This window comes from Zootoca vivipara, chromosome 1, assembly GCF_963506605.1.
Source record: "Zootoca vivipara chromosome 1, rZooViv1.1, whole genome shotgun sequence".
In the NCBI taxonomy this organism is placed as follows: domain Eukaryota; kingdom Metazoa; phylum Chordata; class Lepidosauria; order Squamata; family Lacertidae; genus Zootoca; species Zootoca vivipara.
Window position 1 is genome coordinate 128234536 of NC_083276.1, and position 26683 is coordinate 128261218.

The window sequence follows — 26683 nt, forward strand, 5'->3', positions numbered from 1 at the left end:
AAACATTAAAAAGTACTTCTGCCACTAGTTGGCACTGTTTCACCATGGAAAGGAGCAAATGTTTTCAGTCAGTTGGGAGTTACCTCCCCCCCCCTTCTGTTCATGATCTTGAAGCTGAAAATATGGCAGTGTTGTGTGGCTGCTTGATTCTAATGTATTTTAGCTAATGGAGTTCATTTTAAATTGGTGAATAAAACGTATATGTAGATGTGTATCTTGAATGTACAGTGAGTGCAAACACTCAAACACATGTGAATAGGGAGCATATCGGCAATGAAGTTTGCAGTGATGTTGAGTAGTTTTGATTAGCCTTGGTTAAGAAAAATACGAATTCTTAAAATGCGCAATACTTTTTTATTCATCTTCACTTTACAATGCGAGTGCATTATGTTTGGTCTGCTTGAAAACAAAAATATTTCTGGTGATGTAGATGGAAGAAGTTGCAGGAAATCAGACTAAAACTAGTCCTTCAGGTGTTTGACTAGTACATCATAGATTTTACTTGACTGAAACATTTACTGTACATGCCTTATTCACCCTATTCTTGTGTCCTTTGCTCCCGTGTTGAACAACATGGAAGCAAGGATCAAGATCATGCCAAGTAGCCCTGCCCTGGGTTTTGTGTGTTTCTGCTTTGACGGCTTTGTGCTCAGTGCAAACGTCAGTAGCAAGGGGAACCTCACACATATAACTCTGAACTGTTATAGATTCTGGGGAAGCCTTCTCACGTACAAGCATAGTTGTGAAACCTCTTTGCTACAGATGTTAATGCTGTGTGGATGGACATCAGAGGAGACATGCACAATGTTGAGGGCAAAGGGCTAATCTAAGCAGTCCCACTTCTCATTTCCATGTTGCTCAATATGGGAGCAAAGAACACCCAAAGAGGACGTCCTCTTGGGTCATTACAATCTTAAGAACGGTTTTCTTCATCTGCAGGTTTACTTGGAAAGGCTCTTAACCTATGCAGAGATTGACATTTGCCCAAGTAACTGGAAGAGAATAGTTCTAGGTGCTATTCTGCTAGCTTCTAAGGTGTGGGATGATCAGGCCGTGTGGAATGTGGATTACTGCCAAATACTGAAGGATATTACAGTTGAAGACATGTAAGTTGCAAGCTTTAGTTAAATTTGCTCATCTGTGTCTTAAACCAGATAGTTTGAAAATACACCTTTACTCCATGATATATTTAGTACGTAATATGCCTTCAACTAATTCAAATCAGATTTTGAATGGTGTGCATGTGACTTCTTGTGGTTTTCTTTGTGTAACAGTAGTTCGTGAGCACAATTTTTATCAGACCCTATCAGTTGCAATTAGCAGTTTGACCCGGGCCTAGTAATATGGTGCTTGTTCTTTAACACTTTTTGCAGGGGGGGGGGACACAAATCCAAACTTTAATAGAGCTGTGGTCTTAGGGGAGAAAATGTGAGGACTTCTGCTTGCTATTCACTAACTTAAGCTGAACAGTTTGGAATTTCAGTGGTCTTGTTTATCAGAATTAGCCACTGATACATAGTGCTGGGGAGGATTCGGTGTTCATGGTGCATGTTGGCACCAATGACACAGGCAAATGACATCCTGAAAGCTAAATTTTAAGTTGCTAGGTTGGATGCTGATAGTCTGTACCTTCTTTGGCATCCAAGGGTCCAACCATCTCCCTAGACCATTTCCTGCTACTGATACATTAAAAGAATTTCTTGTTGTTGGTCTTAATGTTTTCAGCCATGTGTTCCTGAAATTTTTTTTTAAAATTCCTTACTATCTGCTTGCATTTGGGGGAGGGGGGGTTCGTGTTCCATTTTGTTTCCTTCATTTGGACAAGGCCTCAGTTTTTTGAAGGAAGCCTTCTTGCTTCCAACAGCTCCCCTTTACCCTTGCTTGTTAAACAGAACTGGCCATGACGGACCAGGAATGAGATCTTCACAATAGATAGCTCAATGAAGATGTTGCAGCAGCCATGAAAAAGGCAAATTCCCTGCTAGGATTCATTAGGAGAGCAATTGAAAATAAAGCTGCAGATATCATAATGCCACTATAGAAATCTATGGTGCGGCTGCATTTAGAATACTTTGTACAGTTCTTGTCACCTCATCTCAAAAAGGATATTGTGTAGTTGGAAAAGGTTGAAATGAGGGCCTCCAAAATGGTCAAGGGGATGGAGCGACTCCCCTGAGAAGAAATTTTGCAGTGCATAAGATTATTATTTTTTAATTTTGAGAAAGGCCTGGTAATAGGTGGCATGGTAGAACTTGATAAAATTATGTGTGGCATGGAGAAAGTTCTCCTCCCCGCCATAACACTAGAACTTGTGGACATCCAATGGCACTGATTGTTGAAGGTACAGAACAATTTTTTTAAAAGTCCTTCTTCATGCAGCACATAGGTGAACTGTGAAACTCACTTCCACAGTGAGGCAGTGATGGCCACCAGCCTGGATGGCTTTAGAAGAGGATTAGACCAATTCCTGGAAGAGGGCTGCTGATGTGCTCAAATCCTGCTTGCAGGTTTCCCACATGCATCTGTGAGAACAGAATGTTAGACTAGATGGGCTATTGCCTTAATCCTGAAGGCTTCTCTTAGGGTCTTAAATAGCCTCATGCTCAAGACTGTCACCCATCTCCTCCACCAGTGCAGCAGCTGAATTTTGCTTCCATTATAGATTAAGCACAGCTTGTTGTCTTGTCCAAACCTGAGCAAATTGTGATCAACCTTAACTATGGCTTCTTAAAACAATCCAGGTTCAAACTTTGGTTGATCTAAAATGGAAGTAGAAATTTCTGCATCCTTTGTGACTACAGCACCATATTCACTTAGCTATGGTTTAGCGTTATTGGAGAAGATCAGTTTACATCCCAATCCCAAAGAAGGGCAGTGCCAAAGACTGCTCCAACTACCGCACAATTGCGCTCATTTCACATGCTAGCAAGGTTATGCTTAAAATTCTACAAGGCAGGCTTAGGCAGTATGTGGACCGAGAACTCCCAGAAGTGCAAGCTGGATTTCGAAGGGGCAGAGGAACCAGAGACCAAATTGCAAACATGCGCTGGATTATGGAGAAAGCTAGAGAGTTCCAGAAAAACATCTACTTCTGCTTCATTGACTATGCAAAAGCCTTTGGCTTTGTCGACCACAGCAAACTATGGCAAGTTCTTAAAGAAATGGGAGTGCCTGATCACCTCATCTGTCTCCTGAGAAATCTCTATGTGGGACAAGAAGCTACAGTTAGAACTGGATATGGAACAACTGATTGGTTCAAAATTGGGAAAGGAGTATGACAAAGCTGTATATTGTCTCCCTGCTTATTTAACTTATATGCAGAATTCATCATGCGAAAGGCTGGGCTGGATGAATCCCAAACTGGAATTAAGATTGCCGGAAGACATATCAACAACCTCAGATATGCAGATGACACAACCTTGATGGCAGAAAGTGAGGCGGAATTAAAGAACCTTTTAATGAGGGTGAAAGAGGAGAGCGCAAAATATGGTCTGAAGCTCAAGATCAAAAAAACTAAGATCGTGGCCACTGGTCCCATCATATCCTGGCAAATAGAAGGGGAAGAAATGGAGGCAGTGAGAGATTTTACTTTCTTGGGCTCCATGATCACTGCAGATGGTGACAGTAGTCATGAAATTAAAGGACGCCTGCTTCTTGGGAGAAAAGCAATGACAAACCTAGACAGCATCTTAAAAAACAGAGACATCACCTTGCCAACAAAGGTCCGTATAGTTAAAGCTATGGTTTTCCCAGTAGTGATGTATGGAAGAGAGAGCTGGACCATAAAGAAGGCTGATCACCAAAGAATTGATGCTTTTGAACTATGGTGCTGGAGGAGACTCTTGAGAGTCCCGTGGACTGCAAGAAGATCAAACCTATCCATTCTTAAGGAAATCAGCCCTCAGTGTTCACTGGAAGGACAGATCCTGAAGCTGAGGCTACAATACTTTGGCCACCTCATAAGAAGAGAAGACCCCCCTGGAAAAGACCCTGATGTTGGGAAAGATGGAGGGCACTAGGAGAAGGGGACGACAGAGGACAAGATGGTTGGACAGTGTTCTTGAAGCCACCAACATGAGTTTGACCAAACTGCGGGAGGCAGTGGAAGACAGGAGTGCCTGGTGTGCTCTGGTCCATGGAGTCAAGAAGAGTCGGACACGACTAAACGACCAAACAACAACAACAAACGTTATTGTGTTGTGTCTGAAATCAAACTTGTAAAAATGGAACGCAAAATATTCAGAGGTGACCCCCAAAGCGAAATGTATTTTTGCTTTTTACAAAGCTATTTTCCCCCTTGTACTTGTAAATGTTAACTCTGAATCTTGAGAGAAGCATCTAGGAAGGAGTTGTCCAGCCGCAGCAAGTTGCCCTTTTTCTAGAGGGTGCATTGAGAAGCATGACTTTTAAGTTGTGATAAGATGCTTAATGAAAAAGAGAAGTGTTATAGGCAGATGAGGGAGTTAATTGGTTTTCTTAAAAGATCTGCCTCTTAGTTTGGAGAGGGGGGGGGGGAAGATGTATAAAGCTGGCTAACAGAATAATGCATCAGAATTTTCCTTGCACTGCACTTCTGATTCTGTAACAAGAAATCTGAAATGAGGATAGGGAAAATGTTGTTTGTTAAAACCCTTTGCCATATAAATAGCTGCTTTAATGGAGTGTCTTAATAAGAGTGGGAAAAACCTCTAGCCATGCAGCTGCTAATCCTGTAGATTACAGTGTGCATAAAAGAGGGGACATGCTGTTCATTCTTGGGCTACATGTGATAGTAAATAAAGCAACACAAACACATGGGGCCTTTTTGCCTTTCCTAGCTTCTAAACCCTTATTAATAGACTTGTTAATCCGGCAAAGTATTGTAATTTTTACACAATTAAAATGTATTAGCGAGCTCTGTACAAAAGGGGCAAATGAAGCCCCGATCAGCTGATCGTCCAAACATTATCTGATTTACATTTCTATAAGCTTTATGACCATATGAGCAGGAAATTAATTCTGGCAGGGGGCTTAATGGTCCTCCTGTCCATCCTGCTTGAAGCAGAGCACACAAAGCTCCTATTCTCATTGAGACTTGCCATCTAGATGATACATTCATCTTTGTTTTCTGTCTCTTCAACTAAAATGCCAAATATAAAAAAGAACGATACTCCTCCTCATCTCCCCCCACCCTGCAAATCTTTGTGAGTGAGGAAGAGTTAACAAGAAATTGAAAATTTGACCTGCAATTGTGAGTTTTGCTGCTCCCGTTTTTTATGGGGGAAACTCTGTTGTCTGAGTCGATAGGCAGCTTTTGATTTGCTCAGAGTTAATGGAGGTGGGGTGGGTTTTTTGTTTTAACCAGATTTGCTTGAAAATGGTTTAAATATGGTGATAAATATGGACTGTCTGGGCTGGCGGCAGTGACATAAGGCAGCAACTGTTGTCACTGGGATGTGCCTATGGGCCTGAAGTTTCGCCTCTCCTTTCTACACCTTTGCTCTCCCTGCTTTCCATCAACTCTTGGACCTCTGTGGGGAGTACTAGCATATTTCATTGTACTCTGCATGCTCAGAAGTAGTGGAAAGCCCAGTGCTTCGTCCTGGTTTCTTATGCGGCAGCAAACACTTTCGGCACAGCTTTTTAAAACATTTTGTAGGTCACAAGCAGCCCTTGTTAATGTTGACATTTCATCTGTTTGGGTTTGAAGACATTTCTTCCCATCCTTATAACTATGCTAATTTGGGCTAGGGGATTATTTTATATCTCATTAGGAGATGAGCAAATGAGCTTAGTGTGCTAATAGGGTCTTAACACTCTACTGTATTTTAAATGCATAATAGTGGAAAACGCACACAATTCCACTGCTTTTGAATTGGCAAAAAAATGTGCAGATTCAAATAAATGCAACGTACCGCACATTGTAAATCTGTATTTGACCAAATGTGGAACCATGCCTTTTGACGTTTGGACCAATGGAGATGTTGCTACGTATCAACTCATAGTAAGATTCTGTTTGGGATATGAACCAAGTGTTACTTTTGAGACCCGTTGCCAGTTCTGGGTCTTTGCAAGTACTCTTCTAACCATTCTGAAGAGGTGCTGCCCCGCGCCTGAATCCATAGGATAGATTTCAGTAAAATAGCATGGAAGGCAGCCTTTAAAGAATTCCTCCTCCCGTCTTGTGCTAATATATATCCTCCCGGGAGTCTCGGGGCAAAGAACTCCTTCGCCTACCTAATGCTGCTTGCTTGCTTATTTATTTATTGCTGGAGATGAATCCATGTTGCCTCAAGAGGCTTTTTACTCCTAGATAATAGCAGCAGCAGCTCTTCAGAGATCCATTTGTTGCCGTGGTGATATGCCTACTTCTTTTGTTGGTCGCCTCTATTTCAACAAACCCCCTTCCTGTTATCAACCTGGTGAAAATGTCTGCAAGTTCTTCAGAGCTAATCAACAGCACACATCATTCTTTTCATCTGATAACTATAGCGCAGGGTCTTGTAAGAATGAGAATGGAGTATGAATTGTGTACAGCTGTGCTAATGGAACTCTAAAGGACAGCGCTTCTAAGTCAGCAAAGTGAGTGCGTGACAGAACATAACCTTTTCTCCCGAGCTAGAGGTCCCAGAATTCAAATTGCATCTAACTTGAGCACATTTTCTACAAGACATAAAAAAATTAAAAATGCTTCGGGCGCAATCAACATTCATTTTCGGGGAGGGAGGGTGTTGCTTGCGACACTGAATAATATTAAGATGCTTATTTTGTCTGTTTCTGCCAACCCCTTTCCTTTTACCCTAGGAATGAAATGGAAAGACACTTCTTGGAGCTGCTGCAGTTCAACATCAATGTTCCTGCCAGTGTTTACGCCAAATACTACTTTGACCTTCGCTCCTTAGCAGATGACAACAACCTGAACTTTCTGCTGGAGCCCCTTAGTAAAGAGCGAGCACAGAAACTGGAGGTAATGGGCCGAGGCTCGGTGTGCTGGGTACTTGGTTTCTGTAACAACAGCTTCTGTCCCTTCTTAATCACATTAGTGTGGCTTGCTAAGCTTTTTTGGTTTTGTTTCATTAGAGGGTTTAACCTCTTAGTTGCAGGAATCCTCCTTTTAAAGGTAATCCTTTCTTGTCAAGAAACCAGACAGTGTTGATTAAGACAATTATGTCTCTGTGTGCTGGCAGACACATTCTGTTCATAATTGTATATTACTACATGCAGTCTTTAAGGTGTCACTAATGATACCTGAAGAAAGCATGGCAGAGCCTCTTCTTGATCACTTCCCTTTGTTAATTGAGGGAAGAAAAGGACATGTGAATTGTGTTAACTCACACCCACCTGCAGGTTCCATATGTCACAGTCCATATGATGAACTTGTGTGTGTGTGTGTGTGTGTGTGTGTGTGTGTGTGTGTGTGTGTGTGTGCAGTCCAGTCCTATGCAGTCTCAGTGAACTTTATCTGTTTCTGAAAGGTGACTTGGCGTTGAACCTCCAAGAAGAAAGGGTCAACCTGTTGGAAGAATTTCTGTGTTCCCTTATACTTGTTCCTGATGCTATATACATTTCTCCCCCCCCCTCTCTCTCCCTCTCTCTCTCCCCCTCTCCTTCTCTCTCTCTCTCTCTGCTGTTTCACTTATTGTGAGAATATAATTCCATCCTAGAAAGACTTGCATGAATTGTAAGGACTGAAGTGTGTAGTGCAAGTGTTTTTTCTCAGCTGCAATTATGCAAATTGAATGTGGTGCGGTGGTTATGCTAAGGCTCGGGACACCTTGGTTATGTGGGGCATATCTGACTCCTCCTACCTGGAGGGCTCTCTGTGCAAACAGTGTGCAGAATAATCTCGAGTTGAAGGGAAAGAGGAGATCCCTTCACATATCCAGGACAATGTGAGCCAGTTTGGAAGTCAAGTAGAAGTTCTGATGGAGTGGTGTGGCTTCTCATATCAAGATATACGTTATCAAAACAAGAACATGAAAGGTGTTGAACATAGTCCCTGCCAACATAGCTGAATGCCCGTTGCTTCTCCTGAAGTTGTGAAAAAGCAGTTGTCCCTTCAGATATGTAATGAACTTGACAAGACAGAGTGAACTACAGTGCTGCTTTGGGTGCTAAAAATCACCTATACAGATTAAGCAAATGTTGCAAATGGAGTCAGGGTATTGGTTCAAATAATATATTAAGCAAATGAAGCTTTACTTGGAAGTACATTGAATGTGCAGCCTTCTAAAGGGACAGTGACGTTATTTGCTGAGAAGGAGTGTCTGAAATCTTCACCAAATGCAATTAAAGTGTCCATTTTCAGGCAGGTGTGGGATGCCTTTAGATATTTATGGACGCTGCTGTTTAAGAATGTTTCTGTTTGAGAATTTAAAAACCTAGTTAGTAAATTGGCCTGGGGCCTGCAGAAGAAGCATTCAGCTCAATATGAGCCTAGGTTTGTGGTTGGGTTTTTTCTGTCTGCTACTTCTGAATCAGTAAAGTGAGAGGCAATACAATTAAACAGATGCTGAGATGAGGTGCCTGAGCTTCTTGGTTCTCATCCTACTGTGCTCATATTTCTGGCTTGAACTTGTTTTCTAGGCTATCTCCAGGCTGTGTGAGGACAAATACAAAGATTTGTCAAAAGCTGCTATGAGACGATCATTCAGTGCTGATAACTTAGTTGGGATCCGCCGTAGTAACGCCATCCTCTCTTGAGCAAGATGGAAAGCTGCGATCTTGTGGCGCCAGCATTCCTATCGGCCGGGGATACCACCTCCACTCCAAGCTCACAAGTCAACAGTGATGGCGTCTTCCAGCCAGCGGACGGGGTGAGCACAGCAAGCCATGGAAGCCCAGAGCCAGAGGAGCATGATTCCAGGTGGAGGGGAGGGGGAGAGGGAACCTCTTTCAAATGGGCACACTCCATTAAAAATCAAGAGGTTCAAAAACTTTTGAGTCTTCCCCCCTTTTCTCCTCACTGTCCCTCACCCCCCCCCCCAAAAAAAACACCACAGATGTTTGCTTACTGTGTAGGCCTATAGCTGTGAACTATGTGAGTTTTTAATAATGACTAGTTTTACATTTTAGAATTTGAACATTAACATGACAGTAGTCGCAACGTTCCTCCCCCCATAGTCACCCAGGGCCAGACTGCAGTTGCCTTTCAGTGCAGTGTTAAATGTTAACACAGTATAAAACCAGTCTGGGACTAATGCTGCGGCACTGACCGGTGAAGGGTTCTTCCCTCCCTCCCTTTACTAGCAAGACTCTTGATTTCTACACTGGAGTTCAGTCAAAAGACCAAGGAGCTGCTGAGCAGCAAGCTGTGCTAACTGTTTAAACACAAAACCCAACACTTGAGGTGGTCAAGGGACTGGAAACCTTTGGGGATAGGAGCAGAGAAATGGTATTCTGTGTTCACTGATTTGAAAGCCAGTTGGTCAGGGTCCATTTCTTGTCAACTATGGTGCTTCTCACGTTCTTCTACTTCTAGTTGAGCCCTGGGAGAGACTCAGTCTGCATAATACACTTTCTTTTGCCTGAAGCGCTGAATAGAGCTGCATTGAAAGCTTAGCCTGAACAAATGTACTGACTTGGCAATGAACAGACAATAAGGCTGCTCTGCTAAACTCTTCCACTACAAACAATGGATATGAAGCAAGGTTTGCTTTTGTCCCGTGCTGCCAAAAAGCTTTAAATTCACAATGGAGGACTATTTCGAAGGTGCTGGGCGTGTTGATGAGGGAGGTATGTTATCTTCAGTTCATATCATTACTCTTTTGAAAACACTTTCCCCCCCTTTTAAAACCTAGTATATAATGTTCCTTGCTCTGGAAGTGAACTTCTAAACATTGGCTTTTTGTGTAAATTAAGTTTGCTTGTCCAGAATGGGAATTAGGGTGAATCAAGTTTTCTGCTCCTAAAAATAGGAAGCAACCTGGATTAGAAACCTTCACCACTCCAAGTCAAATGATCTAAACAATTTATACGTTGAAAGCAGTCCCTCTTGCAATCTGGTTCCTTTTGCTATTACTTAATATCAACCCCAACTTGCTTCTTGAATTTTCAGTGGCACTTGGACTGTTAGGCCCCATCTGCACTTTGCATTTAAAGCAGTATCATCATAACAATTTCCCCAAAGAATTCTGGGAAGTGTGGTTTATTAAGGGTGCTGAGATTCATTAGTAAACCTCTTTTCTCCCTACAGACTACAATTCCCAGAGTGGTTTAGCAGGCAGTCCCTCTTTCCAGGGACCTCTGGTAATTGTAGCTCCATGAAGGGAATAAGCGTCTTCAGCACCTTAAGAAACTACAGTTCTCAGCATTCTTCCGGGGGATGCCATGACTGTTTAAAGTGGTAGGAAACTGCTTAAAATGCAAAGTGCAGATGGAGCCAAAGTCTCATGCTGTATTTTAACCTACCAGCTCTAGGCAGGCATTCTACAGAGTCTGTGATTTCAGGTATTAATCACAATTCAATTTTGAAACAAATGCTACATCTTCAGGTGGCTTTCCTTTCTCATGTTTGTATTAAAAGAGAAGCTAATAATAAACTCTATTTTAATTAAGATCAGGTGGAGTTAGTGTGCTTTGTATGTCTCGGTCCCAAGTTTCTTGGATAAAAATGTTCCTTGGGAGGAAATGTAGAAGAGCCTTGAACCAAGGTGCACTGAAACAGTCTTTAGTGCTGCCTGCGAGATTGCATCCAATGTTTCTACAAAAGTTTTCTGCCTTATTTTTCAGTCCAAAAGACTCAATCTAGAGCAGTTTATGCTAATCAGACAATGAAATCAGTAGTACCAAACCAGTGACACACAACAGCCTCTGCATAAAGCAATAAAAACAGCTGGATATAAACATTCACAAGATCTAGAAGCCTGGATCAGGATGTGGAATCTGGCTCTTCAAAATGATGATGGGCTTCAGCTCCAGCCAGCATTCCCAGTTAGCAGCAAGAATGGGAATTATAATCCAGCTACATCTGGAGGGCCATAAATTCCCCATTCATGGTCCGGACAAATAAAGCTGTATCTTTTGGCATCAAAAACACTTCTCAACCTCAGAGGTGTCCTGCAGAGATCATGCCAACATGGGGGCAGCACCACTGAAATGATGCAATAGCCAGCTACCCCTCACCTCTCCTCAGAAGGTAAGGGGGACTTGGAGAAAGGCCTCTGAGCATTGTGACTTTTTAATGTTGTCTCCTACCTTGCTACTAGGCACGAGGAAGGGAAGGGAAAAATCATTTTGTCAAAAGCATATTCTCAGTAGAGAGTCTACTAGTTTTGCCACTGTTTTGCCACTTACTTGGGAGTAACTTCCCAAATTCATTCCTGGAATGTGAAGCAAGCTGGAAATGCCATTCCAAGATGTCTAGTGTTGTCCAGCTAGCCTTTAAGTAAAAAAAACTACAAAGTAAATTATTAAACTAATTTCTGTCCACCAGAACACATTCAAGCTTTCCACGAACTCTTCAAGCTGATCATAGTGCAGCTTCAAGTAATATAACTGAAAAATGTTCTTTCCATTGGGAGCACACCAGGTATTCATGTCCAGTAGGCATCCAGCAAGGCGCCAGACTTGAGTTGCACTTTATTCAAAAAGTGCTTGTTCAACAGGTGGGTGTGAGTAGGGACAAGCTTCGTGAGAAAGTAGGGCTTGAAGGAAAAGGGTAGACTCCATTAGCATCTATCGTAACATTTTGCAACCGCACCCTGCACACAGCTGCAAGGGGAAGTGTGTGCATTTTCACTTACCAAATAGACGGTTGCCACTGTTTGGAGAGGAGGGTGAGATGTTGCACAGTTTACAATATTCAGAAAGTAGAAACGGTACAGTAAATGGACCATCTCACACCCTTCCAAATTCATCTGTGTTCTCAAAAGTGCTGTAATGAAATGCCATTTGAGTTGCTGATTCAGTTACTATGTGATAACGTCCTTCTGATACAAGAAAGAGCTCTTGACAGCGAATGGCGAACCAGCAATGTACGTGCTAGTTTCAGCGCAAAGTGTTTCTCGTATGCTCACTTTGCCCACGTGAAGATATGTTTTTGAAGAGGAGCCCAACCTTGCCCATTCATTCATATGTGCTTGATAGAGGAAGTTCAGGGACTGGTCAGTGTTCAGCTCACTTGATTGCTGCTGCCATATCGCCTCTTGTGTATAACCGTTTGTTTTTGTCTCCAAGGCAATTGCATATTGAAACCTCTTCAAATAGGTTTGCCTGGTAAAGGACCTGCACTTGAGCAGCAGAATAAATGTTAAGGGCTGCTGCTTGTTGCTGAGTAAGCAGGTAGGTGTCAAGCAAGGGAAAGGAAAGAGGGGAGTGTTCCAGTAAAGGTGAACAAGTACCTGCTAAAAGGCTTTGTTCTTAAGTGATGAAACTGTTGCTCCTTGTACTGGTGTGGTTGCTTCTAGGGAGAGGGGTGTCCAGTGACCAAAAAGGATCTAATTGTGAGTGGTGCATTTTCCTGACATAGCAGGGCACCCGGGTGCTGTAGCCAAAGTATAGGAAAAATGGTAACTCTCTTCTTGATATTTGTAATGTGCTGGACTGAGCCTCCACCAGACACTTGAGTAACAACAGGAATCTGTTTTATGGTTAAAGGTAAAGGGACCCCTGACCATTAGGTCCAGTCGTGCCCGACTCTGGGGTTGCGCGCTCATCTCGCATTATTGGCCGAGGGAGCCAGAGTACAGCTTCCAGGTCATGTGGCCAGCATGACAAAGCCGCTTCTGGCGAACCAGAGCAGCACACGGAAACGCCATTTACCTTCCCGCTGTAGCGGTTCCTATTTATCTACTTGCATTTTGACATGCTTTCGAACTGCTAGGTTGGCAGGAGCTGGGACCAAGCAACGGGAGCTCACCCCGTCTCAGGGATTCGAACCGCTGACCTTCTGATCAGCAAGCCCTAGGCTCTGTGGTTTAGCCCACAGCGCCACCTGGGTCCCTTTTATGGTTATTGGGTCTGTATTTCTATGACCTTAAGGCACTTGGGCATACATGTGTTTGAATTCCATTTCTCAATGGAGCTAGGAGCCATTTAATGTGGGTATTGTGTTCTATATGGGACTGAGTCATGGTCATCTGGCAAGATGCAGGGCTTGAGCACAGATCTTGAACTTGGGGACCCCAAGCTTCTCATTCTTGACCTTTTTCACTTGCCCTAAATCCTTCTGATTCATTGCTTCCTGTGTCTGAAATGGGGGTAGTGGGGGGGGGTGGAACAGCAGCGATTTTGGTGGGAAGATTGTTTTGCCACCAAGATAATGGAAGATGGTACACTAGAACATAGATGTGTTTTAGATGTTAATCACTAATCCTTCTCTTCCCCCCCCCCAAAAAAATCAAAAGCAGTGACTTCAGTTCGTATCAGGCGTTTCTGGGCATTTGCCGGACTTGAGAGTTTGGTGCCCCTGTTCCTAGAATCTTCATGTAATGTTAGTTTCTCAAAGCTCTGCTTGTTTTCTGGAGCGAACAAGCAGCAGAATTCAGTGTGGGCTTAAACTGGTGAATGGAGCAAGTCTCTGTATATATGTATATATGTGATATAGGCATAATGAGCAAGCTGGATGGACCGCCATCTAAAAAATGAGATGCTCGCAGCATTCACGAGGTTGCTTCTGTTAGGGAGCCAGGTTCTTGGGATAGTACATAACTGCCTTTTTTACTTTTTCTCCCTTGTAAAGAAAAGCCCAGCTCCAGATTCTCCTCCGCTTCCTAACATAGATAAGGGGATAGCGTCAAGCTTTGCAGATTGAAACACGCTTAGGGGAGAGGAGTGTGCTGTGTTTGCCTAGCTCTAGGCAATGCTGCAGCAATAACAGCAGCAATCTTCCTTCTAAAAAACTGCAACACGTCTGGATCTCTCTCACACAGTTATCTCTGTGTGCGTAAGTGCTGAACATTATCATAAGTGAGCATACTGACCCCTTCCTTCCTTGTATTTTAAGTCTCTTCCTGAGCTCTTCCAAAGATTTATGACCAAAAGAAGGATTTCCTTCAAAGGAAGAAAACTTCCAGTTTGCCTTATGTGCTGTGTTGTAGTGGACAGACCTTTCCTTACAGCACCATTTGTGTCTCGCAGCAGCCCTGGGTGATAAACTCGGTTCATGGGTAATAACTACCGTAATCAGTGCTCCTGAATCAGCTTTGTAATGGAGCGGACGTCTGAGCCTTGGTGGAGATGTGGATGGCGCTGTGGTCTAAACCACAGAGCCTAGGGTCAGTGGTTTAGACCTGATCAGAAGGTCGGCGGTTCAAATCCCTGCAACGGAGTGAGCTCCCGTTGCTTGGTCCCTGCTCCTGCCAACCTAGCAGTTCGAAAGCACGTCAAAGTGCAAGTAGATAAATAGGTACCGCTCCGGCGGGAAGGTAAACCGCGTTTCCATGTGCTGCTCTGGTTCGCCAGAAGTGACTTAGTCATGCTGGCCACATAACCCAGAAGCTGTACGCTGGCTCCCTCGGCCAGTAAAGCGAGATGAGCGCCGCAACCCCAGAGTCGTCCACGACTGGACCTAACAGTCAGGGGTCCCTTTACCTTTTAAGACCCTTTAGCCACCATTGGCACAATCCTGAAAATACATGCCCAAAATTCGAGTGACAGCAAAGCTACCTTCTTTTTGAATATCTGTGCTTTTTATCCTGCCTCAGGCAGGGTTTCTTATCTTCCCTTGACCTGTGTTATGGCGAGGGGACTGTCTTCCCCTGTGTGTGTTAAAAGACGTCTGAAAATGCAGAACAAGGGGCCACTGCAAATGAAACAAATGTTTCTGTGCCTCTTCACTGGACTTGAGGGCAGTGTGGATGAATGAAAGAGGTAGGTTGTGGTGACATATTAAAGACAAAGTGTCATAGGCAAGGGGGGAGATGGGCAGTATTCCTTGGATGGGAAGTGGAAATGATTAGCTGTGATGTGGCCATCTCAAGGCATTGCCTTCCTACTCTAATAGTCTTCTGAGCTCGTTCCAGTACTTTTAGGAGCTGCATAAAAGGTAAGGACATGGGCAACAGTTCTTTCTCCCTTTCTGGGATGTGAACAAGCGGCGCACATGGTTGGCATATTAGGTTTTTCTGCTTTTGTCCTTTTTTCTAGTTGGTTGCTGTGGCTTGGGATTCTATTGCACTATCTGTCCCTGTGTAGTTTCCCAGTAAATTTTTTATTATTTCCTTTTTTCCAATTCTTTAACCTCATGCAATAAATAATCAACAACTATACAACAAATGGCTTTGCCAAGCTCTGACTTCCCTCCTCTCCCCCCCCCCCAAAAGCAGGTAAATTATTTCATTCCACTCGCGCATTTTCTTAATTTTACTTAATATCAAAGATGTAGGGTTTATCTCAATCCCACTAGTGCCTTCATATCTTTATATGAAGTAGTATCTTTATATGTGTCGTTTCTATGCAAAAGCTGGGAGTTTGGTACAGAGCTTTTGAGAAACCTAGCCCATCACCAGCATTTTCTTTAAAAGAGCCTTGTATATCAGAGTACAACAGTTAGTGGCCTGTAAAAGGTAAGGTTGCGTACTACAAACACACACACACAGAGAGAGAAAGAGAGAACCTGTTCACTTTTCATATAGAATTATTCCCTAACCATGCTTGCAATAATCATGTTTAGGCATTTATTAAGGTGGCAGTTTGAAGTTGGTTTATTTCCTCTTAAAGCTTTTCACAGAATCAACGATGTCTTTTTCCTTTCATTTTTTTAAAAAACGTCATTTGGCATGGTATTTTCATAATCATATTGCAAGTAGCATGTAAAAGCTTCATCCCTCCACAAGGCACAACTGAAAAAAAGCAGCATGACCCACCCAAGCATGGATCCCGTATCAAGTACAGCCATTTAATGCCCTGGACTTCCATCCTGTTTTATCTGTATCCAAAGCTGCCTCTCCGTGTCAGTGAGAATTTACAAGCTGCTTCCAACCCGTATCAAAAGTTCACTAGAGATTCAGAATATATACAAATGTAATTCTTTTAATACAAATATTTACATACTATAACTACATGGTGCAATTCTGTCTCGGAACATGCCAGTGTACACAATGTCTCGATGAAAAAGAACCCCTGTACGTGTCAAAATGAATGACAACTTGTACACTGATGTTTTCTGCATTCCAAAATGCAATGTTATGCAATATATTATGTCCTGCTTCTTACTTTTCAATCTCTTCCTTTTATCATCTGGCAACAGTTTTAGTTTCCTTACTGTAAGCAGTCATGTTCCTAAACTATGGCAACCACAACTTTTTGATTTATCAAGTTATTGCTCTAATTGCATTAGACTACAAATGTATTAATCCAGTAAGGTTGGGTGACTTCAGAAACCACTTAAGTTAAAATTGGGCCTCTCAACAGCCCATGTTCCATCCAGCTCCCTCCCCCAGCTATTGATTGCAGCTTTACCAGGACTTTTGATAAACCTATTTTAGCTGCCTGCCTGCAATGACAAACAGGCTGATTGTCAAGGCCGTGTTTTGGCTGGGTGCTTCACAAATTGTGCAAGGTGAGCTATTTCAAACTTCAACCAGAAGGTGCCTGTACCTTCTAGCAAAGTTGCAACAAGCAGATTTATTTTCCCTGTATCGCTATTCCACTAGGTACAGCATTGGGTGGAATCAAGAATAGTAGACACAATAGGCGAGATGAGGATTTTCATAGCTATCACCCATACATATAATAAGATGTGCATCTGCTACAGAGAAATATCTTGTATGTTTGCATGGTTTGGTGAGGAATGTAAAAAATATACAGGTGGTTTCTTTCTCCCTTCAAGAGAGTTTACGTAGCCACTGCCGATCTACTTGGTATATCTGTACAGTGGTCCAGGAAATTGTGCAGGTAATTTATGGAAACATGCACAGCAAAATTTGGTAGGATGCCCTTTTCATTTTTGCACTGAGTTTGGCTTAGAGGGAGCTGCAGTGAGGACCAAATCCTGGGGACAATGCTAAAATAAGTATTGGCAATTTAAACCTGCTTACAGCACAGATTATAGTGGGAGGGAGAAATCATGAATCTTGTTAGCACATGACAAATGTAAATGAAATTCAGTATTTTCTACTTCAGTCATAGCTTGGCTAGGTAGTGAAACCAGTTTGGGGCAGGGGAGACGAAACGAGCAATAAATTTGCTCATATGCATTGCTCAGTTGGCTTGGTGTCTCTGATGAAGGGAGCAGAGCTAACAGCAGTTTAAGCTAGCATTTCAAAGAACATCTTTTCCATTGTGCCATTAGCAAGAAATATTACATGATATACTTCTCCTTTGGGGTGGGGGGGGGAGACAACTTAGGTTAACCAAAATATTTATTGTTCTACAAATTGAAGAAAGTAATCACAACACAGTTTGCACTTAAGGCCATCACTTTCAATGGATTTAAGTGTGCCCTAATGCCATGTTAGACTGTGAGCTAAATATTTAATGCTGTCAAGTTTTAGGCCGCCTGTCAAGGTGAACAAGTCATTTCAAGTAGTCTGCACTGTTACAGCAGTCCTTTGGAAAGGAAGAATGCAGCATACAAAAACATACAAACATCGGCGTTAAAGTGAGTAAGGCTGCTGTTCAAAATGACCAATGCCAAGCACAGAGGTGCAGCAGTAGAGTGACACCTGCATCGCCATTGTGGCCGATTGGCAGCTTCCAATTCAGTATCAGAAGCTGAGGCCAAGCATCCCTCTAGCCTTTTCCTCCTGCAGGACACTAGGAGTGGCAGATCCATAGATTCTGGAAGAAGGTCATTCAACCACTGCCTTCAAGGTAGGATCTCCCACTTAACTCCATGACACCCAGCCAACTCTGCGCTAAATAAGACTGACAGACAGCACAACTGGAAGGAAGGTGCATATGCCGCAGAAACAGCCAGAGGGGCAGTGGTTAGACCCTGATAGCTGCTCTCTTCTCACTGCATCCACCACCAGGAGGCTGTGGGCAAGTCACTCAACCTACATCACAGGGTTGCTTTGTGGGTAAAATGCTATTTGCTCCAAGTCATGACTTCAAGGAAGGATAGGATGCAAACCCTTTAAAAAAAACCCTCAACCCGCATCCTGGCTATTTTAAGATGCCAGATCCTTGTCAGTTCTCTGATAAAAGAAGCCAAGTTAAGTGAACCCTGTAATATTTTGGGTAGTATTAATTTTAAAAAACAAGAGCAACTCTTTAACTCAATGGATGATGTCTGCAAGCTGGAGCTACTCTGTCAAATACTTAAAAACCAACCACCTGTAGAAGTATAGCCAAATTCCTTCAAAAAGTTCTGCCCTTGCACCTTTCCTCTGCCTTCCATGGGCTCCAGAGGAAAAGCGGAGTGTTGCTAGTTCCTGTCCAGGCTAAAGCCTCTTTGGCCAAGTTTCCACCAACCCCTCCTCTCTTGCCTCCGCCTGCTCCATCCATGTGTATGCTTAACATCTGACACCACTGAGTGACACAGCCATCCGGTCCAGGAACTGGATGTGTCCTTCCCAGGTTGCACACTCCCTCCGGCTAACCCCCAGCAGTAGCAGCAGCAACTGTGGGAGCTGAGCATCCAAGGGAGAAGGAAGCTCTGGCATCATCTTGCAACCCTCCTCCCCACATTATCTCAGCAGCAGGCGGGGAGGAGAGAGCTCCACCAGCATAGCTGTTTCCTGTGCTGCTGGGCTAATGTAAGAGTCCGATCCTGTTCACACTTTTCCCTATCCAGTAAACGAGATCAGAAGAAACCCTCCTAAGGCAATGCTCCACTTGCAGCCACTGGTGGGCAGGTGCGCTCGAAGAAACAGGCTGGAAAGTGATCCTGGAAAGAGTTGCTTGTTTTCAAAGTCACCTGATGGTGGCCGATGGATAAGGCCTACATGCCTACCTTAGTAAAAGATGCATTGGCAACTGGACGGAAAGATGCTGTTTTATTTTGAAAGGTGTGGGCCAGCCCTGCTTAAGTTCTTTAAAGTTTAAACCATGTTACGTCTACTCAGATATAAAAGCTCAATAAGTTCAAACAGTTACTCCACGGGTGAGTGTGCAAATATATATAGAGAGACAGACAGAGAGGATTGTAGCCTGACATCCTGTTGCTTTTGAACAGAGAGCGAGTTAAGCACATACTCAACTTCCCCACTGAAATTGGAAAGCCAAAACCGGGGGGGGGGGGGAGAGATGGTTTGGGAAGTGATGTGGAAAACTTTACCAGTAGCATTTAAGTTGTCATGGATATCCTTCACAGGACCAGGTCACACTTAATCCTGCAGCTACCCAGTGATAGTTGTGCACATGGAAACCAGCGCTTAGAAAAGGGCTCTTTTTCCCCCCCTGGGTTGGGGTGGTAGCATGGGCAGGATCAGTGCCAAAGTCCTAGCTAAATGGGTGGGCGGTGGATTTGCTTCCTCACAAACCTATGTGGTCATATCCACACCACACTTTAAAAGCACATGGCTGCCTCCAATGAACCCGGGGAACTGTAGTTTGCTAAGGGTGCTGAAAATGGTGGCTCTTTGGGGTGTAAACTACAGTTCGCAGGATTGTTGGGGAAAGCCATCTGCTTTGAATGTGTTGTATGAATTGTATGGAGGCCAAAGAGGTTTGGATTCTCCTGAAGCTGCCATTTCACAAACTGAGCAGTGAGTAAATCAGAGTTCAGGAGAAACTCACCAGCCTCTTTGTAAAGCAGATCCAAATGAAATTACCCCCCCCCCAAAAAAAATCTTATTACCAGAATGAAGTACAGTATTTTCCATATAGAACTGAAGTGCTAACACTTTTCACTGAAAGAGGACTGGCTCCCTTGACACAAACACACACACACAGTGCTAGCAATCTACTGCCATATCTAATTTTCAGGTTAATACAGAAGTATCAGCTTTTAAGGTTTAAAAGCTGAACAGCTTTCCTTCAAAGGTGACTTTTGCCACTGCTTCAAAGGCTAGAAATGGAGGTGGCCCCTTCTGCAAAGAGAGGGAGGGATATTGATTGTCATTCCCTACAGTTGTGGCTGTTGTTGTTTCGGGAGAGACACAATGCATTCAATCTTAAGGGGATTGCGCTAGGGGCAGAGCTCTACTTTCTAAAGGGGGGCGGAGGGGGATTAGCATTAATACCTTACAAATACATACCCTGCCTCACTCAGGGCAGCCATATGTTAAAAACCTGTTATCCAAGAACCATTGTGTCAGTAGATGGAGGAGAGAGAGAGAGAGAGAAAGAGAGAGAAGGGAATCAAAACATGCCCAGTACCTTTTCAGGTAAGTCCCCTTACACTCAGGAAGACATACTGCTGAACAAACTTGCAGAGGATCAGACTGCTAGTGTGCCAAACTATAAATCGATTCTTTAGGGTTCTTTACAGCTTTACCTCTTGAGTAATTCTTCATATCTTGTGTCAACTGATTTTTCAATCCCTCGAGTCAAAGAATTTGTGGTGAAATTAATCTCAAGAAAACTTGTTGCTGTTATCTATCACCCCACCAGGGCAGGTGGAACTGGAATAGGAGAGACAGAGAGACTGAAAATGACTATGGGGCTGAATCTACTTTCCTAGGAGTAAGCCCCATTGAGTTCAATGGGACTTAGTTCTGAGTAAACATGCACAGGCTTGCAGCCCCCATGCCCTTAAAGTGAAAACGCAGTAAGAAATGCACAGTCCTCATTTGCAAAAGTAGGTGAAATCATGTTTATGAAGATGGTGTGTGCCATTTCAGAATTTAACAAGGACTTCTGGTCTGCATCTGAATTCATGCAGCCCTTCCTACTTTCATTTTGAATGCTGAAGAGAAACTAATACACCAATAGCTTTATGAGGCCGCCTGGCATTCGGTTTGGCAAAGGCATGTATAAAAAACTGATGATGGTGGACTTTTGCCATCCAAAAATAAAACCTGAAACCAGACTCTGCTCAATCTCAGCTCCACAACTCACCCATTTTGAAAGTAGAGCCTCTCTCCAAATTGATACTCCTTTATATCTGAAAACTTCAGTAACATGTTTTCACAGCGTGACAAAGTTCCGCTACCAGGAAACTTAACATTTGCCTGACTGCAGCTGCCGACCCCAACCTAGCATAGCTGTCAAGTTTTCCCTTTTCTCACGAGGAAGCCTATTCAGCATAAGGGAATTTCCCTTAAAAAGGGAGAGAACCTGACAGCTATGCAACCTAGTGGAAAGGACTCTTAAAATTATCATTTCACCAATTAAATAGTAAGTATCCTAAGGAGCAAACTAGATTGTGTGGGAGACACAGAATACAGGAGACAATTGGACGGAGAGTAAGCTGCCCTCAAAGGTTGTCTCTGAAAACTTGTTGCTGGGAATCACAAGGGGCTGGGGGGGGGGGTGTGGTTCTGGCTGCACTCGGGTTCTGCTTGCAGGGGCATCTGCTTGGTGCCTTTGGCCTGATTCAGCAGTGCTGTTCTTATGCTCTTAAGCGCACACACAGAGAGACCTCAATGGGACTTGCTTCCAAGTACCGTAAACATGTATAGGATTTCACTATCCTGAATAGGAATGCAGAAGCCAAGGAACAGTGGATGTTCCTTTTCCTGCCATTTGCTCATCCTCAGCTGCTTTCCCAATGGTGTGAGGAAATTAATTGGGATGGTTTTTTTGGGGGGGGGGAGTCATACTGAGCGGAAGCAGCCCTTGCCCTTCAGAACTGCATCCTCCAAGACTGGTTTTTCATTATACCTGGAAACTAATTCACACATACCCCATGTAAAGTAAGAGTTAGAGCTTAGCTTGCTCCTTCCACACTTCCCCAGGAAGGACAAAATACATTCCCAAGGCTGTAGCGTGCTCTTAGTAAACCCTGCAATCTTGCAATATGGGCAAAGCAATGTGTCCATTCCCCCCCCCCTTGAACACGCCCCTCTTTTGTGTCTCCATCAGGAGATGGAGCAAAGTGTTTTATCAAGACAGACAGACCAAATGACAGGTTTAAAAAACAGCTCCAGGGGATATTTCAAAACCTTTCTGCAGTTGGGAGCTCAAGTCACACTGTGCTTACCTGCTCCCAACTACGACCAAGTAAGGTGCTTTGGGGTTTTTTGTTGTTGTCGTTTTTTTGCTCCCCCTCCCTTTTTTTCAGACGTGGGACAGTGGGACTTGTTTGTGGTAAGTAGCAGGGTTGGGCAGCCCACTCCTGGCCGTCAGGGCTGCGCTTGCTTCGCTGTACATGCCTGTGCCGCCAGGCTTCCCGCTCCGGCAGCACCTGCTTGTGAACCGCCTCCAAGACTCGAAGGTCTTCCCTGACCAAATCCAGACCCCCGAGGTGATTCCCACCACCAGGCACATGAAGTACTTCAGCATAAAGACAGCATAGTCGGGCTTGACCTTGGGCTTCTCCCCAGGGCAAGAGCAGTTTTGTGCTGCCTCCCACCTCTCCCGATAGTGCTGCTCATAAATGTAGCAGGCCACCACTATCGTGGCTGGGACTGTGTAGAGCACGGTGAAGATGCCAATCCGGATCATCAGCTTCTCCAGCTTGTCTGTTTTGGTGCCCCCTTGCTTAATCACACTCCGGATCCTGAAGAGGGACACAAAACCGGCCAGCAGAAACATGCTCCCCGTGAAAAGGTACACCACCAATGGAGCCAGGACAAAACCCCGCAGCTTGTCTAGGTTCTGGTTTCCCACATAGCAGATGCCGGAGACCGGGTCGCCATCCACCGAGCTCAGGGCCAGCACTGCGATGGACTTGACACTGGGGACAAGCCACGCGGCCATGTGGAAATACTGGGAGTAGCTAGCAATGGCTTCGTTGCCCCACTTCATCCCAGCAGCCAAGAACCAGGTGAGGGACAAGATGACCCACCAGATGGAGCTGGCCATGCCAAAGAAGTAGATCAGGAGGAAGACCACCGTGCAGAGGGCAGGGCCCGTGGTCTCGTAGTGTATGTGGTTGTAATCTTTATTGCAAGCCACGCTGGCATGGCCCACCACCAGCCGGATGATGTAGCCGATGGAGACGAAGAGATAACAGGCAGACAAGAAGATGATGGGACGTTCCGGGTACTTGAACCTCTCCATGTCAATCAGGAAGGTGGCCACTGTGGTTAAGGTGGAGATAAAGCAGAGGACAGACCACAGGCCGATCCAAAAGGTAGCAAAGGTCTTCTCATCCTGGGTGAAGTAGGGCTGGAAGCAAGGGACAGCGCAGTTGCGGACGTGGCCCGTCTCAATCTTGTTGTAGAGCGGGTGGGACTCTTCAGAGATGAAGACCAGGGGCTCCCGGCACTCACACACCCGCTTGCAGCCGGCCCCACTTAGCGGGGTCAGGTTCCTGTGGGCCCCTTTGGAGGGGCGGGTAGGCTTGGTGAGGAACGGTGGCAAGGTGGTGGCGGCCTCCGTGCGGTTGTAATCCATGCACAGCATCTCGGCGTCCCCCAGGACGGGCAGCTTGTCGCAGTTCATCCTCTCGGGCCAAGCGAAGCCGTACTGCCTCATCAGGGGAGAGCAGCCCGCTTTGGCTCTCTCGCAAACCGAGCGGCACGGAGGCAGAGGCTTAGCGTAGTCCAGCAGGCAGATCGGCGTGTACATGCTGCACAGGAAGAACTTGAGGTCCGGAGAGCACTGGATCTCCACCAGGGGCCAGAACTGGTGCACCTCCAGCCCGGCCTCGTCCTGCGTGTCGTGGTTGAACTGGTTGGGCATGTAGGTCAGGTTGTAGCCGATGCCCTTGCACATGGGCACCGTGATCTCCTGGCACACGATGGCCTTGGAGGCGGCCGCCGACGGAGCGGGAGCCTTCAGCAAGAGCAGCAAGAGGCTCAGCCACGCGTCGTGGAGGCCAGCCATGGCACCGGCGCCGCAAAGGGGGAAGGCGGCGCTGCCTCCCGGGTGGGGAGCGCGGTGGGTTTAGGTCTTCGGATCGAGTCCCGGGAAGGAGAGCCGGTGGGTCCGCGTAACAGCAACAGCGTCGCCCAAGGCGCACATGATACGAGGCACGCCCCTCGCAGTCCGGTCCGAGCCCCGCAAAGCCAGTCACCCCAAAGTCCTTCAGCGCTGGCTAAAGGCGCACCCGCACCTGGGCGCTTCTGGTCCCCGGCCAGCCGGGCGCCTTAAGGGGGGTAAAACCCGGAGGGACGCAACCAACCGAAGAGGCGAAGCTCCATAGCAAGGCGGCCCGGGGGCGGCTCTCTCCCGGCTCATGCTCGCTCGCTTGCTCGCCCTGCTCGGAAACTCCGCGCCCGGGCAGGCAGAGGCGCTGGGTCCGCTTCACAGGTCCCCGACAGGATCGCGAGGGAGAAAAGTTTCTTTGGCGAGGCCACGGGCGCCGCGGTGCCAAAGTACCTCCGCGCAGAGCGCACGCGAGCCATGCAAGCGGGACACGCGTCCTGGCCCGGCCCGGTGGCGGTCACTCTCCGACGGGCAGCGTTCGCCTGCGGGGCTTGGCGAGCGCGCTGGGCTGGCCGCGTGGAGTCGCCGAGGAGCAGCCGCCGCCGCCTGCCATGCCGCCCTCGCTGCTTCGGCCGCGTCCGACAGCCGGCTCGACGCTCCTTCCGGCCGGGTCTCCAGACGGGGGGCGCTCCGGGCGGAGGCTCCGGAACCAAGCGCCACGCCGGCCCAAGCTCGGGTCGCCCCGCTCGTTGCGACTGTCTGGACGCGCCACCGGCGGCGAATGAAGCGCCCAGCCGGAGCCACCTGCGCTCTAGTGCCTACGCGCCAAGACCGCCCACCCGCCCCGACGGGGCCCGCCCACTCGCGCCGGAGGCCGGCCGACGTCCTGGCCCCAGAGCCGCTCCCTCCTCGCGCCAGAAAGAAGCCGCGTCGAGGCCAGTTCGGGCCGGGGAGGGAGCGGGAGGACGGCTGCGCCGCGACGCCAGAAGACGCACGTCTTGGCGCAAAGGGGCCTGCCCCGCGGCAACCCCGACGCGGAATGGGCCCTCTCCCCTTGACCCTGCACTGAACGGCAATTCCCTGCACCCTTGGCAAATTCCAGTTCCCAAGATGCTTTATTTGAGGCGGGGGTGCTTTAATTGCCAAAACAACACCACGGAGGGCAGTAGTCACCAACCACGAAGTTTGCCCCAGAGTAGAGCCGTCAGTGTTAATGACCATGATTTCCATGGGTCTACTCAGCATGGAACTTCGTCGAATGCCAGCCACGCGGAGACTTCACCCCGTAGCAAATGGGGTTCCTCTTTAAAGTGCCACTAACTTTGGGCACTGGCTGCTGCCACGAGATGTGAAGAAGATACGCTGGCTTTAAGGGAGAATTAGGAAGGATAAGTAACTCCCCCACTTAGCCAACGTGGCTAAATGAAGCCTCCAGGTCCAGAGCAGAGGACTTCCAACGAATTGCAAATAGTAATACTATAAAATGCAGTGCAATCAAAGGAGCGACAACAATGTGATTAACAACCAATTGCATCTAGCACAATGCATTAGGATTGCTACGAAAGGCAGGAAAAAATCATCAGGTGATGAGTTTAGTAATGATTTTATTAATTCAATTGACCATTAGTAATTTTCACAATTTTCATCAGGGTGGGGAGTTTGGGAACTGCCGCCATAGAATTTTTGCTGGTCTTCCAACATGCCACAAAGCTGTTTCCCTTCAAATTGTGTTATTGCTGCTATTTATGTTTTTGATGTTAACTGGCACCCATAGCACTTTGCAGAGGAATTTAAGTAAATAATAATAATAATCCCCCCACCAGCCTCTGCGCACTGTCTTGATGCTGACTTGAAATCTGGCAGTATGAAGGCAGAACATAGGCACCAAAGTGTGTTGTTGTTGTTGCTTAGTTGTTTAGCCGTGTCCGACTCTTCGTGACCCCATGGACCAGAGCACGCCAGGCACTCCTGACCAAAGTGTACAAAACCAGAAAACTGCCCAAGCAAACTATACCAGATAGATATATTGAAAAGTGTGTGCTGTGAATTCACAGTGACTTTTTTGTGTGTGCACAAACCCAGAAAACCACATAAGCAAGTTTTCAGCTGCCTGGCTGTGAGCTTTTGCACTCTTCTTGGGTGGGGGTTTTCTTTCTAAATATGTGCTCACAGTCACCTGTGTTTGTGCTCTGCCAGTACCTAATTGGCACAATAGAATCAACAAATGAGGCAGGGGCAAACAGAAAAGGGGATGCCTACCTGCAGAAACAGAAAAGATTGAAGTTCCTCCTCTTATCCAAATTCAAATACAATGAGGTGTGAACTGCTCCAGTCTATTCTGAATGGAGGAAGTAGATTAACAGATAAATAATGCACAATCCACCTGTCTTGTAGCACCAAAATCCAGAAGTTAATTTTGCCCTTGGTGAGCAAGTTTTCATTTTTCATTTTGTTATAGGAAGGAACACAGGAAGCTCCTTATATTGAATCAGACAAATTGATCCATCTCATTCAGCAATGTCTACACTGACTGGCAGTGGCGCTTAGTGATTTCAGGCAGAAGTCCCTCCCAGCGCCTCCCTAGAGAGGCCACCCCAGGACCTCCATGAATAGCAGGACCATTACACTGAGCAACAGCCTTTCCACAGTGTCTCCCTGTCCAGAGAAGCTAATGCCCATTGATTTCAAAAAAACAAGGCAAGAGTTATTGAGGTAACATCAATGCATGAACTATTATATATTCTAATGACTTCTTTTGTTTCTGCTTTATACTCTTATCAGTTTCTGTAAGTCACTCTGAGACCTTTTTGTTTGTAGCAAGCAGCTAATAGCAGTAGTAGAATTTAATAAGAAATGGAAGATGGAGAAACAGAGAGGGATTTTCCCATCCTTGTGATTTTGT

General features: G+C 45.6%; 2 protein-coding genes across 3 annotated transcripts in view; one reads left to right on the forward strand and one right to left on the reverse strand.

Annotated features, from left to right (window-relative positions):
* The window catches only part of CCNYL1 (cyclin Y like 1), a 30908-nt gene extending 21946 nt beyond the window's left edge, over positions 1–8962 (forward strand). For both annotated transcript variants that reach the window (XM_035138225.2, XM_035138216.2), the window contains 3 exons: positions 940–1106; positions 6784–6946; positions 8566–8962. In XM_035138225.2, the coding sequence (XP_034994116.1) occupies positions 940–1106; positions 6784–6946; positions 8566–8682 (447 nt within the window). In that variant the 3' untranslated portion in view covers positions 8683–8962. The remainder of the gene's footprint in view (positions 1–939; positions 1107–6783; positions 6947–8565) is intronic.
* Positions 8963–9482: 520 nt separating this feature from the next.
* Positions 9483–24267, reverse strand: FZD5 (frizzled class receptor 5). Its single transcript, XM_060282121.1, has one exon. The coding sequence runs from the start codon at positions 23737–23739 to the stop codon at positions 22027–22029; it is 1713 nt and encodes a 570-aa protein (XP_060138104.1). The 5' UTR covers positions 23740–24267; the 3' UTR covers positions 9483–22026.
* Positions 24268–26683: the final 2416 nt, after the last annotated feature.